The 17,632-nt window shown below is 40.9% G+C and overlaps 1 protein-coding gene across 1 annotated transcript in view; it reads left to right on the top strand.

Moving 5' to 3' along the window:
• The first annotated feature begins 9,832 nt into the window (after nucleotides 1–9,832).
• The window catches only part of TMPRSS12 (transmembrane serine protease 12), a 28,485-nt gene continuing 20,685 nt past the window's right edge, over nucleotides 9,833–17,632 (top strand). The window contains exons 1-2 of the mRNA XM_027965938.2: nucleotides 9,833–10,043; nucleotides 10,736–10,931. Coding sequence (XP_027821739.2) covers nucleotides 9,833–10,043; nucleotides 10,736–10,931 — 407 coding nt within the window. The remainder of the gene's footprint in view (nucleotides 10,044–10,735; nucleotides 10,932–17,632) is intronic.

The following is a 17,632-nucleotide window of genomic DNA, read 5'->3' as shown; positions in this document are numbered from 1 at the left end:
TCATTCCCTCCAAAGAAATCATAAGCAGGGTGACAATATATAGCCTTGATGTACTCTTTTCTCAATTTTTAACCAGTCTGTTGTTCCATATCTGGCTCTAACTGTTGCTTCTTGACCCATATACAGGATTCTCAGGAGACAGTTTAGGTGGTCTGGTACTCCCATCCACAGTTTGTTGTGATCTACAGTCAAAAGACTTTAGTGTAGTCAATGAAGCAGATGTTTTTCTAGAATTCCTTGTTTTCTCCATCATCTAACAGATGTTGGCAATTTGATCTCTGGTTCCTCTGCCTTTTCTAAATCTAGTTTGTACATCTGGAAGTTCTCAGTGCATGTACTGCTGAAGCCTAGCTTGAAATATTTTGAGCATAATCTTACCAGCATATGAAATATGAGTGCAACTGTGCAGTAGTTTGAACATTCTTTGGCATTGCCCTTCTTTGGGACTGGAATGAAAACTGACCTTTTAGAATAGGCAAATCCAAATCACCAAAAGCTGGTAAGAATGTGGAACAGGAGCCCTCACTCATTGCTAATGGGAATGCAAGAATGGCGCAGCAAGTTTGGAAGACAGTTTGGCCATTTCTTACAAAACTAAACATACTCTTACCATATGATCCAGCGATTGCACTGTTTGATATTTGCCCAAAAGAGCTTAAAACTTATGTTTATACAGAAATCTGCACACAGGTATTTATAGCAAATGTATTCCTAATTGCCAAAACTTGCAAGCAACTAAGTTATTCTTCAACAGGTGAATGGATAAGCTGCGGTATATCCAGATAACAATATTATTGATCACTAGAAAAAAGTGAGATCTCAAGTCATGAAAAGATATAGAGGAATGTTAAATGCATATTGCTAAGTAAAAGAAACCAATCTGAAAAGCCTACATATTGTATGTATGTATTATATGATATTCTGAAAAAGGCAAAACTATGGAAACAGTACAAGATGAGTGGCTACATTAATGAAATCCATGAGACAAACACATAAAAGACCTAAGCACGTACTTAACATGACATAATTAATGTCCCTTAAATACAGGATGAAAACATGAAAACATATTCAAATACTCAAATTCATTTAAAGTCAGGAAAATGCAGATTGAAACCATGAGTCTTCAATTCATACCCATAAGACTGCTAAATTAAAAAGCAGCAGAAAGGAGTACATCAAGGCTGTATATTGTCACCCTGCTTATTTAACTTCTATGCAGAGTACATCATGAGAAACGCAGGGCTGGAGGAAGCACCAAGCTGGAATCAAGATTGCCGGGAGAAATATCAATAACCTCAGATATGCAAATGACACCACCCTTATGGAAGAAAGTGAAGAAGAACTAAAGAGCCTCTTGATGAAAGTGAAAGAGGAGAATGAAAAAGTTGGCTTAAAGCTCAACATTCAGAAAATGAAGATCATGGCATCTGGTCCCATCACTTCTTGGCAAACAGATTGGGAAACAGTGGAAACAGTGGCTGACTTTATTTTTGGGGGCTCCAAAATCACTGCAGATGTTGACTGCAGCCATGAAATTAAAAGACGCTTACTCCTTGGAAGGAAAGTTATGACCAACCTAGACAGCATATTGAAAAGCAGAGATATTACTTTGCCAACAAAGGTCCATCTAGTCAAGGCTATGGTTTTCCAGTGGTCATGTATGGATGTGAGAGTTGGACTATAAATAAAGCTGAGCGCCAAAGAATTGATGCTTTTGAACTGTGGTGTTGGAGAAGACTCTTAAGAGTCCCTTGGATTGCAGGAAATCCAACCAGTCCATCCAAAAGGAGATCAGTCCTGGGTGTTCATTGGAAGGACTGATGTTGAAGCCGAAACTCTAATACTGTGGCCACCTGATGTGAAGAACTGACTCATTGGGAAAGACTCTGATGCTGGGAAAGATTGAGGGCAGGAGGAGAAGGGGACAACAGAGGATGAGATGATTGGATGGCATCACCGACTCAATGGACATGGGTTTGGGTGGACTCTGGGAGCTGGTGATGGACAGGGAGGCCTGGTGTGCTGCAGTTCATGGGGTTGCAAAGAGTTGGACACGACTGAGCAACTGAACTGAACTGAGTAATAATATACACAGTGGGAACTTTTACATGTTGTCATTGGAGAGTGTATTGGTACACTTTAGAAAACGATCTGGCATTATTTAGAGAAGGTGATGGGCTTCCCTGGTGGCTCAGTGGTAGAGACTCTACCTGCAACGCAGGAGAGGTGGGTTCAATCCCTGGGTCGGGAAGATCCCCTGAAGGAGGGCATGGCAACCCACTCCAGTATTCTTGTCTGGAGAATCCCATGGACAGAGGAACCTGGCGGCCTACAGTCCATAGGGACTCAAAGAGTCAGACACGATTGAAGCGACAGAGCATACACACATGCAAAGAAGGTAATGGTGTATATTCACAGAAGGTGACGGTGTATATTCTGCATGACTCAGCAAGCCCAAAGTAGTGTATAATCCAAAGAAACTCAGAGTCATACTCTTAACAGTTATCAGTTAAGAAAAGAATTCAGGAAACAATTCAAATGTTCATCGATAATAGATGCCAATGTAGGTAAATACATTGTGGCATATTCACACCATGAGTATGGTAAAAATGATGCTGTGATCACTCTCACCTAGAGTCTCCAGAAAGTCTCTAGGTGAATAGTGAGAGAAAAAAAAAAAAAGGTAAATTTTGCTGCGGGGGGTGGGGAGGTGGGGGGGGGGGGGTGGGGGCGGATCCCAACAAAACAATGCACCTAGAGCCAGACATCCTGGAGTGCGAAGTCAAGTGGGCTTTAGGAAGCATCACTATGAACAAAGCTAGTGGAGGTGATGGAATTCCAGATGAACTCTTTCATATTCTAAAAGATGATGCTGTTAAACTGCTATACTCAATATGCCAGAAAATTTGGAAAACTCAGCACTGGCCACAGGACTAGAAAAGGTCAGTTTTCATTCCAATCCCAAAGAAGGCCAATGCGAAAGAATGTTCAAACTACCACGTGCTAGCAAGGTAATGCTCAAAATCCTTCAGCTCGGCTTCAATAGTACATGCACTAGGAACTTTCAGATGTAAAACCTGTATTTAGAAAAGGCAGACAAACCACAGATCAAACTGCCATAATCTGCTGGATCACAGAAAAAGTAACAGAATTCCAGAAAATAAACATTGACTTCTGCTTCATTGACTACACTAAAGTCTTTGACTGTGAGGATCACAATCAACTGTGGAAAATTCTTAAGATGGTAATACCAGCCCACCTTACCTGCCTCCTGAGAAACCTGTATGCAGCTCAAGAAGTAACAGTTAAAACCAGACATGGAACAATGGACTGGTTCAAAACTGGGAAAAGAATACATCAAGGTTGTATACTGTCACCCTGCTTATTTAACTTATATGCAGGGTACATTACGTGAAATGCTGGGCTGGATGAAGCACAAGTTGGAATCAAGACTGCCTAGAGAAACATCAATAACCTCAGATATGCAAATGACACCACCCTTATGGCAGAAAGTGAAGAAGAACTACAGAGCCTCTTGATGAAAGTGAAAGAGGAGAATGAAAAAGTTGGTTTAAAGCTCAACATTCAAAAAACGAAGATCATGGCATCTGGTCCCATGGCAAATAGAGGGGCAAATAGATGGGGAAACAATGGAAACAGTGACAGATTTTATTTTCTTTGGCTCCAGAATCACTGTGGACGATGACTGCAGCCACAAAATTAAAAGATTCTTGCTCCTTGGAAGACAAGCTATGACAAACCTAGACAGCATATTAAAAAGCAGAGATATTACTTCGAAGATTAAGGTCCATATAGTCAAAGCTTTGGTTTTTCCAGTAGTCATGTATGGATGTGAGAGTTGGGCCATAAAGAAGCTTAGCGCCAAAGAATCGATGCTTTTGAACTGTGGTGCTGGTGAAGATTCTTGAGAGTCCCTTGAACAGCAATGAGATCCTAGGAAATCAACCCTGAATATTCGTTGGAAGGACTGATGCTGAAGCTGAAACTCCAATACTTTGGCCATCTTATGTGAAGAGCCAACTCATTGGAAAAGACCCTGATGTTGGGAAAGATAGAAGGCAGGAGGAGAAGGGGACAACAGAGGACAAGATGGTTGGATGGCATCACCAACTGAATGGACATGAGTTTGAGCAAGCTCCAGGAGATGATGAAGGACAGGGAAGCCTGGTGTGCTGCAGTCTATGGCATCGCAAAGAGTCAGATACGACTGAGTGACTGAACAACAGTTACAGGTAACTACATGAATGAAGGTTTGGAACATAACACTGAAAGAAACAAAGCTAGCTACAAAAGAAAATGAACTGTCTGATTCAACTGCTATCAAGTTTAAAAACATGCAAAACTAAAATTGTTTAGAGCACTGCTGTCCAACAGAATTTGCAATGATGCAAATATTCTATAACTTGGCTATTCAGTATGGTAACCACTAGCCACAAGACTAAAATGACTGAGAAACTGAATTTTAATTTAAATTTAACCTGAAATGGTCACCTGTTGTTAGTTGCTACCATACTGTACAGTCAGGTTTATAAACAGAATCAATGGAATAGTAAGTATAAAATTTAGAATACTGTTTTTTTTCTAAGGGAAAGAGAAAGGGACAGAATCAGGGATGGGTACACAGAGGATTTCCAAAGTAACAATAACGTTCTTTTTCTTAAATAGGTGGCCTTATATTATTTTGATTCTTTAAACTGTACCATAAATATTCATAACAAGCAAAAATTTCAAAAGGATTAAATATTTCATAACAAGCAAAAGGATTAAAAATTTCATAACAAGCAAAAATAGTGAATGAGGTGGTAGATACACAGAAATTTATTTTGTTATTATTTACAGTCTATATAATAAAATATTTTTATTAAAAAGATTTCTAGCACTAACTCAAGTGGACAAGGGAAAACTAGGAAGAATAAAATCTCCCCTAACTCAAGACCCAGTCAACCCTACCATCCTACATCCCCGCATTCAACCCCAGGCCCAGCATTAATGCCCTCATCCTCTTTCAAAGACAGGAGAAACAAGATGCATTATCTGCTATGGAACAAATTATTCCAAAACTGTCCACTGTACTTTTCATTGCCAGTTCATGGCTTGGCTGCAAGCACCTATTTTTGACCAGGATATTGAACAGAAATTTGTCAAACCTCTATTATTTGCCACAGCAAGACCCAACATCTTGCCCTGCTTACAATGCATACCCAATCTGATCGCATCTCTCCCCCACAGAAACATACCCCAACTGTGTTTCCCCACTTTCAGGTATCACCTTCCACCAAACTATTTGGGGAACAGGAAATCTGCTTCCTTCTCTGCCCCTGGGTTGGGCCAGTTTGTGCTGCAATGTGTTTGCAGTTTGTGCCTGGCCTCCCTCCCAGTGAATTTCCGTTCAGCCCTAAACTTCTGTTCTCTTTTCACTTCTTAATACCTGTAAGCCTCAACTAATAGCCTCCTTAGATTTAATGCTGCCAGCCATGACAACCTCAGAGGATGACATGAGCTAGGCACTGTCCTTTTGCTGACCCTTACTTCCAATCCCCACCATGTGACCAGACTACCACAGCCCACACTGTGCCCTTGTTATTGAAGTAGTTGGGTTAACAGAGGCAAACTTTAGCACAGTTCAATATAGCAATGATAAAACAATTTAAAACCAAATGTTACACATCATTGTTCATAAAAACCCTGGGTCAACCTACCACAGTGATACTCTCACAGACATCTTTTTGGCTCAAACCTGGCCTGCCATGTAGTTGGGCAGCTCGCTTCTCTCTTCTCTCTCCCCCAGCCTCCTCTGCACACTGAAAATTTTCTCTTCATTATGCTGAGCATACTTACACCCTTAAGTACAAAGCAGGGTCCAAGGCTACTACTGCATATCCAAAACCAAAGTTTAATTGTTCTGCTAAAGGGAAGAAGGGCCATACATGATCCTGAACTCCGAACAGAATCAAATCAAACGCAAAACCAGGAAGAAGACTTCAACTTCGGTTTTTCTCTTATATACCCTGATTAAAATTTTTAAGACATGGTTTCCCTCTTTAGACTCTGTAAAACAACAGAAAACAGTTTTAAAAAAAAAAGCTAAAGTTATAAACACACACTGTATTATCATTGTTGTTCAGTCACTCTTTGAGAGCCCATGGACCACAGCACTCCAGGCTTTGTTGTCCTTCATCTTCTCCCAGAGCTTACTCAAACTCATGCCCATTGAGTTGATGCTGCCATTCAACCAGCTCATCCTCTGTCCCCGCCTTCTCATCTGCCCTTAATCTTTCCCAGCATCAAGGTCTTTTCTGATGAGTTGGCTCTTCGCATCAGGTGGCCAAAGTATTAGAGCTTCAGCTTCAGCATCGGTCCTTCCAATGAATATTCAGGACTGATTTCCTTTAGGATTGACTGGTTTCATCTCCTTGCTGTCCAAGGGACTCTCAAGAGTCTTCTCCAGCACCACAGTTCGAAAGCATCAATTCTTCAGCACTCAGCCTTCTTTATGGTCCAACTCCCACATCTGTACATGACTACTGGAAGAACTATAGCTTTGACTATATGGACCTTTGTCAGCAAAATGATGTCTCTGCTTTTTAATATGCTGTCTAGGTATTATCATTATTGTGGTTAATTTTGTGTGTCAATTTGATAGGGCTAAAGGACACCAAAGTCACTGGAAAAATATTATTTCTGGGTGTGTCTATAAGGGTGTTTCTGAAAGAGATGAACATCTGAACTGGTAGACTGAGTAAAAATCTGCCCTCACTGACGTGGATAGATATCATCCAATACAATTCATTAAGGGCCGAAACAGAACAAAAAGGTGCAGGCAGGGCAATGTCTACGTCTTTATTCTTGAGTAGGGACATCCATCTCTCCTGCCATCCCACTTAAGAGCTCCTGGTCTGGGTCTCAGCCCTTTGGAGTGGGATTGAATTATAACACTGGTTTTTGCCCTCCCACTTTAGAGCTCCTGGTTCTGGTTCTTAGGCCTTTGGCTTGGGATTGAATTATAACACTGGTTTTCCTAGTTCTCCAGCTTGCAGATGGCATATCATGGGACTTCTCAGCCTCCATGATTGTGTGAACCAATTCCCATAAAAAAAAAATCTCCTCTTATATATCTCTATACATCTATCGAGCTTCCTTGGTGACTCAGTGGTAAAGAATCAAATGTGGGTTCCATCCCTGGGTGGGGAAGATGCCCTGGAGAAGGAAATAACAACCCACTCCAGTATTCTTTCCTGGGAAATCCCACGGACAGAGGAGCCTGGCAGGCTACAGTCCATGGAGTCACAAAAGGGTCAGACATGACTTACTGAGTAAAACAATACATCTGTATATCTATATCTGTATATCCTATCAGTTCTGTTTCTCTGGAAAAACACATAGATATATATATCTATGCCTTAGTCTGTCTTTACTACATCTCTTTCCTCTTCTTGATCTTCCCCTTCTAAGTCCAGCTCACATCCTCCTCTTATAGGCAGTCTTCCCAGACTGCCACAACTGACACCAATCCCCTGTGTCTGAATTCATACTAGGCTTGGGTGTCAGGACTTCCTTCGTCATTAACTCCAAGTGAATGATCCCTGATTTTCTCCACTAGCCAAGGTATAATGTTCTCTGGGTTGGAGGGCCAGGTCTTAACATATCTCCCTTAATATGATACTTATTTTGGTGTATGGTACAAATTGTGAAGTTAATATCTACTTGTTCAATGGATCGATTAACTAAGGCCATTTATCTGCACTCTCTTTCCACAGTGTTGCAACCACAGTGTTTGCCATGTCGGCGTTCTAATGGGGCAGGAATATTCTCTCTCAGGCTGGGGCCTGAAGAGTGTATGTGTGTGTGTGTGCGCGTATTTGGGGTGAGGTACAATGATCTCCAGTCAGGCTTTGTCCTCACCTTTGTAGGTCCTTAAATTTGATCAGTTTTCATTTCCATCCCAAAGAAAGGCAATTCAAGAAAATGCTCAAATTACCGCACAACTGCACTGATCTCACATGCTAGTAAAGTAATGCTCAAAATTCTCCAAGCCAGGCTTCAGCAATACGTGAACTGTGAACTTCCAGATGTTCAAGCTGGTTTTAAAAAGGCAAAGGAACCAGAGATCAAATTGCCAACATTCGCTGAATCATCAAAAAAGCAAGAGAGTGCCAGAAAAACATCTATTTTTGCTTTATTGACTATGCCAAAGCCTTTGACTGTGTGGATCACAATAAACTGTGGAAAATTCTGAAAGAGATGGGAATACCAGACCACCTGACCTGCCTCTTGAGAAACCTGTATGAAGGTCAGGAAGCAACAGCTGGAACTGGACATGGAACAGACTGGTTCCAAATAGGAAAAGGAATACATCAAGGCTGTATATTGTCACCTTGCTTATTTAACTTATATGCAGAGTACATCATGAGAAATGCTGGGCTGGAGGAAGCACAAGCTGGAATCAAGATTGCTGGGAAATATATCAATAACCTCAGCTATGAAGATAACTCCAGCCTTATGAAGAAGAACTAAAGAGCTTCTTGGTGAAAGTGAAAGAGGAGAGTGAAAAAGTTGGCTTAAAGCTCAACATTCAGAAAACTAAGATCAACGCATCTGGTCCCACTACTTCTTGGCAAATAGATGGGGAAACAGTGGAAACAGTGATGGACTTTATTTTTTTGGACTCCAAGATCACTGCAGATGGTGAATGCAGCCATGAAATTAAAAGATGCTTACTCCTTGGAAGGAAAGTTATGACCAACCTAGACAGCATATTAAAAAGCAGAAACATTACTTTGCCAACAAAGATCCGTCTAGTTAAGGCTATGGTTTTTCCAGTGGTCATGTATGGTTGTGAGCGTTGGACTATAAAGAAAATTGTGGTGTTGGAGAAGACTCTTGAGAGTCCCTTGGACTGCAAGGAGATCCAACCAGTCCATCCTAAAGAAAGTCAGTCCTGGGTGTTCACTGGAAGGACTGATGTTGAAGCTGAAACTCCAATATTTTGGCCACCTGACACAAAGAGCTGGCTCATTTGAAAAGACTTTGATGCTGGGAAAGATTGAGGGCAGGAGAAGGGGACGACAGAGGATGAGATGGTTAGATGGCATCACCGACTCAACAGGCATGAGTCTGAGTAAACTCGGGGTGTTGGTGATGGACAGTGAGGCCTGGCGTGCTGCGGTTCATGGGGTCACAAAGAATTGCACACGACTGAGCGACTGAACTAAACTAAACTGAAATTTGATTCTATCAGCTCACCCTAAGATGATCAGTTGAAGGTAAACTACTATCAAACTATAGTAAGATCAATGTGTACAGCTGAAACTGGCCTCAGATCCCCACCTCCGTACTTGTCTGCCTTCTGCTTTACGGCTCCCTTCTCCAGCTTACCCACTTCAGCTTAGATGCTCTTCGTTCTGGAAGCCTTCCTGGCCCTGGAAATCTGAGCTAGCAGCGCCCTCCAGCAGCTCCCTTCTTACCACAACTGTCTTACAGTACAGTCTAAGCGTGTAGATCTGGCTCAGTTAGCGAATCCCCAGACCCTGGCTGAGGGCGAGATACTCCGTTTGTCCGGTAACTAGAACAAGGGGGCGGCCTGACTCATCCAGGTTATCTCGGCAGCCTCACAGGCCTCACGTATGGCTCCTCGCCTACTTCACGTGCACAGTCCTTCCCCGCCGCCCCGCGCGCGCCTCGCCACCGCCTTCCACCCCCCTCTCTCCCACCTCGCAAACCACATTACCTAGGCCGCAGGCCCACGAGCTCGCGGCGAGGCGGGAGCCGGCAAGAAATGCCTGCCGCCATCTTGCCCACCGGGAGCTCAGACATGGCGCTGGGGCTCCTGAGCGCAGCGCTGTTGTTTCTGGCGAGCGCGCTCATAAGCTCAGAACACTACTCGCTCTTCTCTGAAAGGAGTAGGCGCGGCTCCTCGCGGGAACAGGCTGGCAGTCTGGGGTGGCCTGAGGCCGTGAGCAGCAGGCCCAGAGCACAGAAGGCGCGCGAGGCCCGGGAACAGGAAGAGTTGGACTCAAAGGGCAGTATCTGTTCTCTTCTTTAGTCAGTCGCCCTTTCTTTGTTTGTCCCATTTTAAGTAGTGTTTGAATTTGGGGCCCTCCTTTTCTGTTTTTACCAACTGCCCTTACCTAAAAATTTACAGACCCTAGCAGTTCTATTTTAATGACTGTAATAGTAGTACTTACGGTAGAAATGCCACGCACTTGTGCGTCTGTATATATGCACCTTAGAATATTCTGGGGTGTGTCGTTCCCATTTTACAGATTAATAGTTGATTGAAATTCAAAGCTGAAAGGGCTGTTAGGTGACTTTTTCATGCTACAGTTCAGAAAAATTAACCCCACAAGTTAAATGGCAAGTATCAGAAACTGTAGCTCTTGGTTCACCAGTCCCAGGAGCTCTCAGTTGCCATTTCAGATAGGGAAAAATGTGTTACCTGACCAGAGAAACTTATCTCACTATTACACTTTTCAGAAGTAAAGTTTTAAAATTCATGAATTGAGCTTATTTGATATCTATTTGTAAGCAATTTGACATCATGTTTAACTCGCTAAGATTTTTTTTTGTCAAACTATGGACATAGCTTAGGTATCCAGCTTGCTCTATCAGTTTTTTTTTAAATAGGAATTTAAAGATTATATTAATGTATTAAGATTAGAAACTAATACATATAATAATATGTTCAGTTCAAATAATATATCATTTTTATTTTTAGATTGTGGAATAGCACCACTTATGCATATGTTCAAGGGGTCTCGGATTGTAGGGGGCAGAGAGGCTCAAACTGGCGCATGGCCGTGGCTAGTTAGCCTACAGATTCATTCCGGCAGATCTGGTGCTCATGTATGTGCGGGAAGCTTAGTGAAAAATAGATGGGTCCTCACGGCTGCCCACTGCACTAAGGACGCTACGTATGTATTCAGAACATTCCTACTTTATTCCTTTAGGGGATATTTTGAAGCTCTTCTCACCTATTAAGTCCTGACATTGCACCTTTACTGGTCTGTTCCTTGGACACGGTGGGGAGACTAACACATTTGGAGAGGGGCAACCTGTATCCTAGTCCTCCTCTGACTCTTTATGGTGCAGTGGTTTTAAGTAAGGTTCCAGAACCTACTAGATGTACCAACTTGATCAAATAATATAGCTGTGTTATACTGTCACAGAATCTTAGAGTTCATAGAGGTATTATAAGGGTTTAGTTCAATTCTCTGTCCTATAGTTGAATCCTTCTTACAGTACTGAAATGAAGGGTTCTCTAGTCTGAAATAATTGTTCTTTAATGCATTGAGCCAGGCATTTTGTCATACACAATTTCCACTACTCCCCGCAACCAGTCTTTGCTAGAGAGAGACCCTGCCTGGAAAGCAACAAAATCAGGGATCAAATCCAGGTGTGTCAGAATGGAAATCCACACACATGACCATAACTATACCATTTGGCTTGCTACTTAAAATACCTTTTGTGATGATGAACCTTGGAAAGAACCTCATTTAAATTTTGTACAGCTTTTTTTCTTAGAAAGTCTTTCCTTATGCTGAATAAGTGTCTTGACTTTTGTTCTGCCTGTTGAAGCCATATGTATTCAATTTCATTCCTCTTCCAAGCATTTGAAGATAGTATTAATTTTCTACCTAACAGTTCTCAAGGCTAAATCTTATTGATATTTTTACCTTTTCACTCAACAAAAATTTACTCAATATATGTTATATACTAGGAATTGGGCAAGATGCTGAAGAAGTCAACATTACTGAGTATATTTTTTAGGAGTTCCTCCTGTTTCAGAAAAGTCTGCCACTTCTATTCCTATTCCCCTTCATTTTCTAAATCTTACATCAGCTGTCCCTTATTCCTTCTTAAAACAACTATTTATCAAAGACCTGCTCTGAGATTAGGTACTGTTTAAGGATGTTACATAGAATTCTGTATTTAAATAAAGTCGGACACGACTGAGCGACTGAACTGAACTGAACCCTCCCAGTAGCCCTCTGAAATTGCTGTTACCTTCATTTCACACTTGAGGAATCCAGAGATCAGAGAGATTTGGTAACTTGCCCAAGATCACACTGCTGTAAAGTGGCAATCTATTGATTTAAACCTATTCTCAAATCTAAGCTGTTTCATTATATCTCACTGTCTCTTTAGTATTTTTCAATATTTTCCTCGTTTCTTCCCTACAGCTTTCAAACATGTAGCTCAACTCACCATTATTTAACAAACAAACGAACCCTACCTGTTCCTGTTCTTCCTTTCACTACTAGATTCCTTGAAAAAAAGGCTCCTTTTGTTTCACCTGCATTGACTCATAAAATCCCAGTTGCAGTCTGATTTCTGTGGCTAGAACACGCTATTAAAGACCTACCTCCATGTCAAATCCAATGAGCTCCACTCAATCCTCATCCTATTTTATCTCTATAACATTTGGCAAAGTTGATTACTGTTCTCTTCTTTCTTTCTGGCTGCGCCACGTGGCTTGTAGGATCTTAATTCCCTGACCAGGGATCCAACTCACACCCTCTGCATTGGAAGTGTGGGGTTGAACCACTGGACCAGGGAAGTCCTTGTCATGTTTTAAATGACAGTATTTTCAAGAGTTCCACCTTCTATCCTCTTGCCTTATCATCTGAACTCTTTCTGAGAGATGTCTCATCTCAGAAATGAGATGCGACTCATTTTAGGAGTCATCATGTGCTAGTAACTCCCAAGTCTCTCCAGCTGAGTCATATTTCCAGCTCCCTCCTGTACATGTATATTGGAGTCACATTCTCAAGAAGTTAAAACATGAAATTTTAAAATCTTCTAATTCTTTCCCTTCTCTATTTTCTTAGATTATAGTTTCACCAACAGTTCCATTACCCAGAGGGTTAGTTGACTCTGCAGTATCTCTTAAATTTGTTTTTCTGTCTCCCAATACTACTCCCCACTGATTAGAATTAGATTCAGAATATCAGTCTCCATATCCTTGGTTCATTACTTATACTACTTACACTGTTACTGTGGTAAATATCTGAATGAGTGTGAAGTGGTATCTCATTGTGGTTTTCATTCACATTTCCCTAATGATTAGTGATGGTGAGCATATTTCCATGTGCTTTCTGGCCATCGTATTTTTTCTTCCTTTTTTTAAAGTTTGTTTTATTTTTGGCTGCACCATGCATCATGTTCTGTATGCAAGTCAGGAAGCAACAGTTAGAACTGGACACGGAACAACAGACTGGTTCCAAATAAGAAAAGGAGTACATCAAGGCTGTATCTTGTCACCCTGCTTATTTAACTTATATGCAGAGTACATCATGAGAAATGCTGGGCTTGAAGAAGCACAAGCTGGAATCAAGACTGCTGGGAGAAATATCAATAACCTCAGATATGCAGATGACACCACCCTTATGGCAGAAAGTGAAGAGGAACTAAAGAGCCTCTTGATGAAAGTGAAAGAGGAGAATAAAAAAGTTGGCTTAAAGCTTAACATTCAGAAAACAAAGATCATGGCATCCGGTCCCGTCACTTCATGGCAAATAGATGGAGAGACAGTGTAAACAGTGATGGACTTTCTTTTCTGGGGCTCCAAAACCACTGCAGATGGTGACTGCAGCCATGAAATTAAAAGACGCTTACTCCTTGGAAGGAAAGTTATGACCAACCTAGACAGCATATTAAAAAGCAGAGACATTACTTTGCCAACAAAGGTCCATCTAGTCAAGTCTATGGTTTTTCTAGTAGTTGTGTATGGATGTGAGAGTTGGACTATAAAGAAAACTGAGCACAGAAGAATTGATGCTTTTGAATTGTGGTGTTGGAGAAGACTTGAGAGTTCCTTGGACTGCAAGGAGATCCAACCAGTCCATTCTAAAGGAGATCAGTCCTGGGTGTTCATTGGAAGGACTGATGCTGAAGCTGAAACTCCAATACTTTGGCCACCTCATGCAAAGAGTTGACTCATTGGAAAAGACTTTGATGCTGGGAGGGATTGTGGGCGGGAGGAGAAGGGGACGACAGAGGATGAGATGGCTGGATGGCATCACCGACTCGATGGACATGAGTTTGGGTAAACTCCAGAAGTTGGTGATGGACAGGGAGGCCTGGCATGCTGTGATTCATGGGGTCGCAAAGAGTCAGACATGACTGAGCGACTGAACTGACTGACTGAAATATATATGATTTGCAAACATTTTCTCAAATTCTGTGAGTTGTCTTTTCACTCTATTAATAGTGTCCTTTTATGTAAAACTTTTAACTTTGACCAACTCCAATTTGTTTTTTTCTTTTGTTATTTTATGTTTGATGTCACATCTGAGAATCATTGCCAAATCCAATATCATGAAGCTTTTCTTCTGTGTTTTCTTCTAAGAGTGATATAGCTTTATTCTTACACTTAGGTCTTTGATCTGTGTTGACTTAACTTTTGCATATGCTATAAAGTAAGAATCCAGTTTCATTCTTTTGTATGTAGATATCCAATTTTCCTAGCACCATTGCTGAAAAGTCTTTCCTTTCTCCATTGAATAGTCTTGGCACTCTTGTCGAAAATCACCTGACCACATATGCAAGAGTGTGTTTCTGGGCTCTCTAGTCTTTTCATTGCCATATATGTCTGCCCTTATGCTAGTACCACACTGTTTTGATTACTGTAGCTTTTCATTAAGTTTTGAAAACTAGAGATATGATCCTCCAACTTCATTCTTCTTTTTCAGGTTTATTTTGGGTTCTTGGGGTCTTTTGATATTCCCTATGAATTTTAGGATTTTTTTTTTAATTTCTGCAAAAACATTGATATTGGTATAGGTACTGCATTGACTCTATGGAGCATTCTGTGTAGTATTGTCATTTTTAACAGTATTAAGTCTTCCAGTACATGAACAAGGGATGTCTTTCCATTTATTTACATCATCTTTAATTTTTTTTAGCAAAGTTTTATAGTTTTCAGTGTATATAACTTGCTTTCTTAATCTTATGGTCTGAATATAAATTGAAGTCACTTCAGTTCAGTTGCTCAGTCATGTCCAACTCTTTGTGACCCCATGGACTGCAGCACTCCAGGCTTCCCTGTCCAGCACCAACTTCTGGAGCTTAAACTCATGTTCATTGAGTTGCTGATGCCATCCAACCATCTCATCCTGTCATTCTCTCTCCTGCCTTCAGTCTTTTCCAGCATCAGGGTCTTTTCCAAGGAGTCAGTTCTTAGCATCAGGTAGCCAAAGTATTGGAGCTTCAACTTCAGCATCAGTCCTTCCATGAATATTCAGGACTGATTTCCTTTAGGATTGACTGGTTGGATCTTCTTGCAGTCCAAGGGACTCTCAAGAGTCTTCTCCAACACCACAGTTCAAAAGCATCAATTCTTCAGTGCTCAGCTTTCTTTATAGTCCAACTCTTACATCCATACATGACTCCTGGAAAAACCATAGACTTGACTAGATGGACCTTTGTTGGCAAAGTAAAGTCTCTGCTTTTTAATATGCTGTCTAGGTTGGTCATAACTTTCCTTCTAAGGAGCAAGCATCTTTTAATTTCATGGTTGCAGTCACCATCAGCAATGATTTCGGAGCCCAAAAATATAAAGTGTGTCACTGTTTCCATTGTTTCCCCATCTATTTGCCATGAAATGATGGAACCAGATGCCATGGTCTAAGTTTTCTGAATGTTGAGTTTTAAGCCAGCTTTTTCACTTTCCTCTTTTGCCCTCATCAAAAGGCTCTTTAGTTGTTCTTCACTTTCTGCCATAAGGATGGTGTCATCTGCATATCTGAGGTTATTAATATTTCTCCCAGCAATCTTGATTCTAGCTTGTGCTTCATCCAGCCCAGCATTTTGCATGATATACTCTGCGTTTAAGTTAAATAAGCAGGGTGACAATATACAGCCTTGATGTACTCCTTTCCCAGTTTTGAACCAGTCAGGTTCTATGTCTGGTTCTAACTGTTGCTTCTTGTCCTACATATTGGTTTCTCAGAAGGCAGGTAAGGTGGTCTGGTATTCCTGTCTCTTTAAGAATTTTCCAGTTTGTGGTGATCCACACAGTAAGTAATATAAACTGATTTAGCTATTCTTTGTCATTTGATGGAGGATTTAATCTGTTTACATTTAAAGTAATTATTGATAGGTAAGGACTTACTATTGCCATTTTGTTAATTGTTTTCTGTTTTTTGTTTTTTTTTTAATAGATCCATTATTCCTTGTTTATTAGCCTGCTGTTTTGTGTGTGCATGTGGTTTGATGTCTTTTGGTATCAATATGCCTTGACTTCTTTTCTTAAATTTATTTTTAATTGGAGAATAATTGTTTTACAAAGTTGTGTTGGTTTCTGCCATACAACAACGTGAATCAGCCATAAGTATACATATGTCCCTGCCCTCTTGACACAGAGCACAGGGTTGGGGTTCCTGTGTTATACAGCAACTTCCCACTATCTGTTTTACATATGCTAATGTTGCTTTGACTTCTTTATTGTGTCCTTTTGTGTAATTGCTACAAGTCTTTCCCTTGAGATTATCAAGAAGTTTACACAAACTATCTTAAAATTATAACACCATATTTCAAGCTGTTACAACTTCAATAGAATTCCTAAACTTTACACTTTAGCTTTTCCTCCACCTCACATTCTAGGATACTGCTGTCATGATTTATGTATTTTTATGTAACTAATGGATGATTATACTTATGATTATTTTTACTACATTAATTTAACTTTTAAACTAAAGTTGCAAGTAAATTATGTGCCACTATTACCAAGTTACAGAATGTAAGTTTGACTGTATGTTTACCATTATCCATGAATTTTGCACCCTTTTAATGTCTTTATGATGTTGATTAGTGTCCTTTTACTTTCACTCAAAGAACTTCCTTTAGCACTTCTTGTAAGGCTGTTACTCAGTCAATCAGTTGTGTCTGACCCTGCGACCCCACGGACTGTAGCATGCCAGTCTTCCCAGGCCATTCACCATCTTCCAGAGTTTGCTCAAATTCATGTCCATTGAGTCAGTGATGCCATCCAACCATTTTGTCCTCTGTTACCTCCTTCTCCTCCTGCCTTCAATCTTTCCTAGTATCAGTAAATGTGTTAGCCACTCAATCATGCCTGACTCTTTGCGATCCCATGGACTATAGCCTGCCAGGCTCCTCTTTCCATGAAATTCTCCAGGCAAGAATACTGGAGTGGGTTTCCATTCCTTTCCCAGCATAGGGTCTCTTCCAGTAAGTCAGCTCTTCACATCAGGTGGCCAAAGGACTGGTACTTCAGCTTCAGCATCAGTCCTTCCAATGAATATTCAGGGTTGATTTCATTTAGTATTGACTAGCTTGATCTCCTTGCTGTCCAAGGGACTCAAGAGTCTTCTCCAACACCACAATTCAAAAGCATCAATTCTTCGGCACTCAGTCTTCTTTATGGCCCAGCTCTCACATCCATACATGATACTGAAAAAACCACAGCTTTGACTACATACACCTTTGTCAGCAAAGTAATGTCTCTGCTTTTTAATACACTGTCTAGGTTTGTCACAGCTTTTCTTCCATGGAGCAAATGTCTTTTAATTTCATGGCTGCAGTCACCATCCATAGTGATTCTGGAGCCCAAGAAAATAAAGTCTGTCACTGTTTCCATTGTTTCCCCATC

Source organism: Ovis aries, chromosome 3 (genome assembly GCF_016772045.2).
Source record: "Ovis aries strain OAR_USU_Benz2616 breed Rambouillet chromosome 3, ARS-UI_Ramb_v3.0, whole genome shotgun sequence".
NCBI classification, from domain to species: Eukaryota; Metazoa; Chordata; class Mammalia; order Artiodactyla; family Bovidae; genus Ovis; species Ovis aries.
Note: the sequence above shows the minus strand (reverse complement) of the source record. Positions and strands in the feature narration are given on the sequence as shown.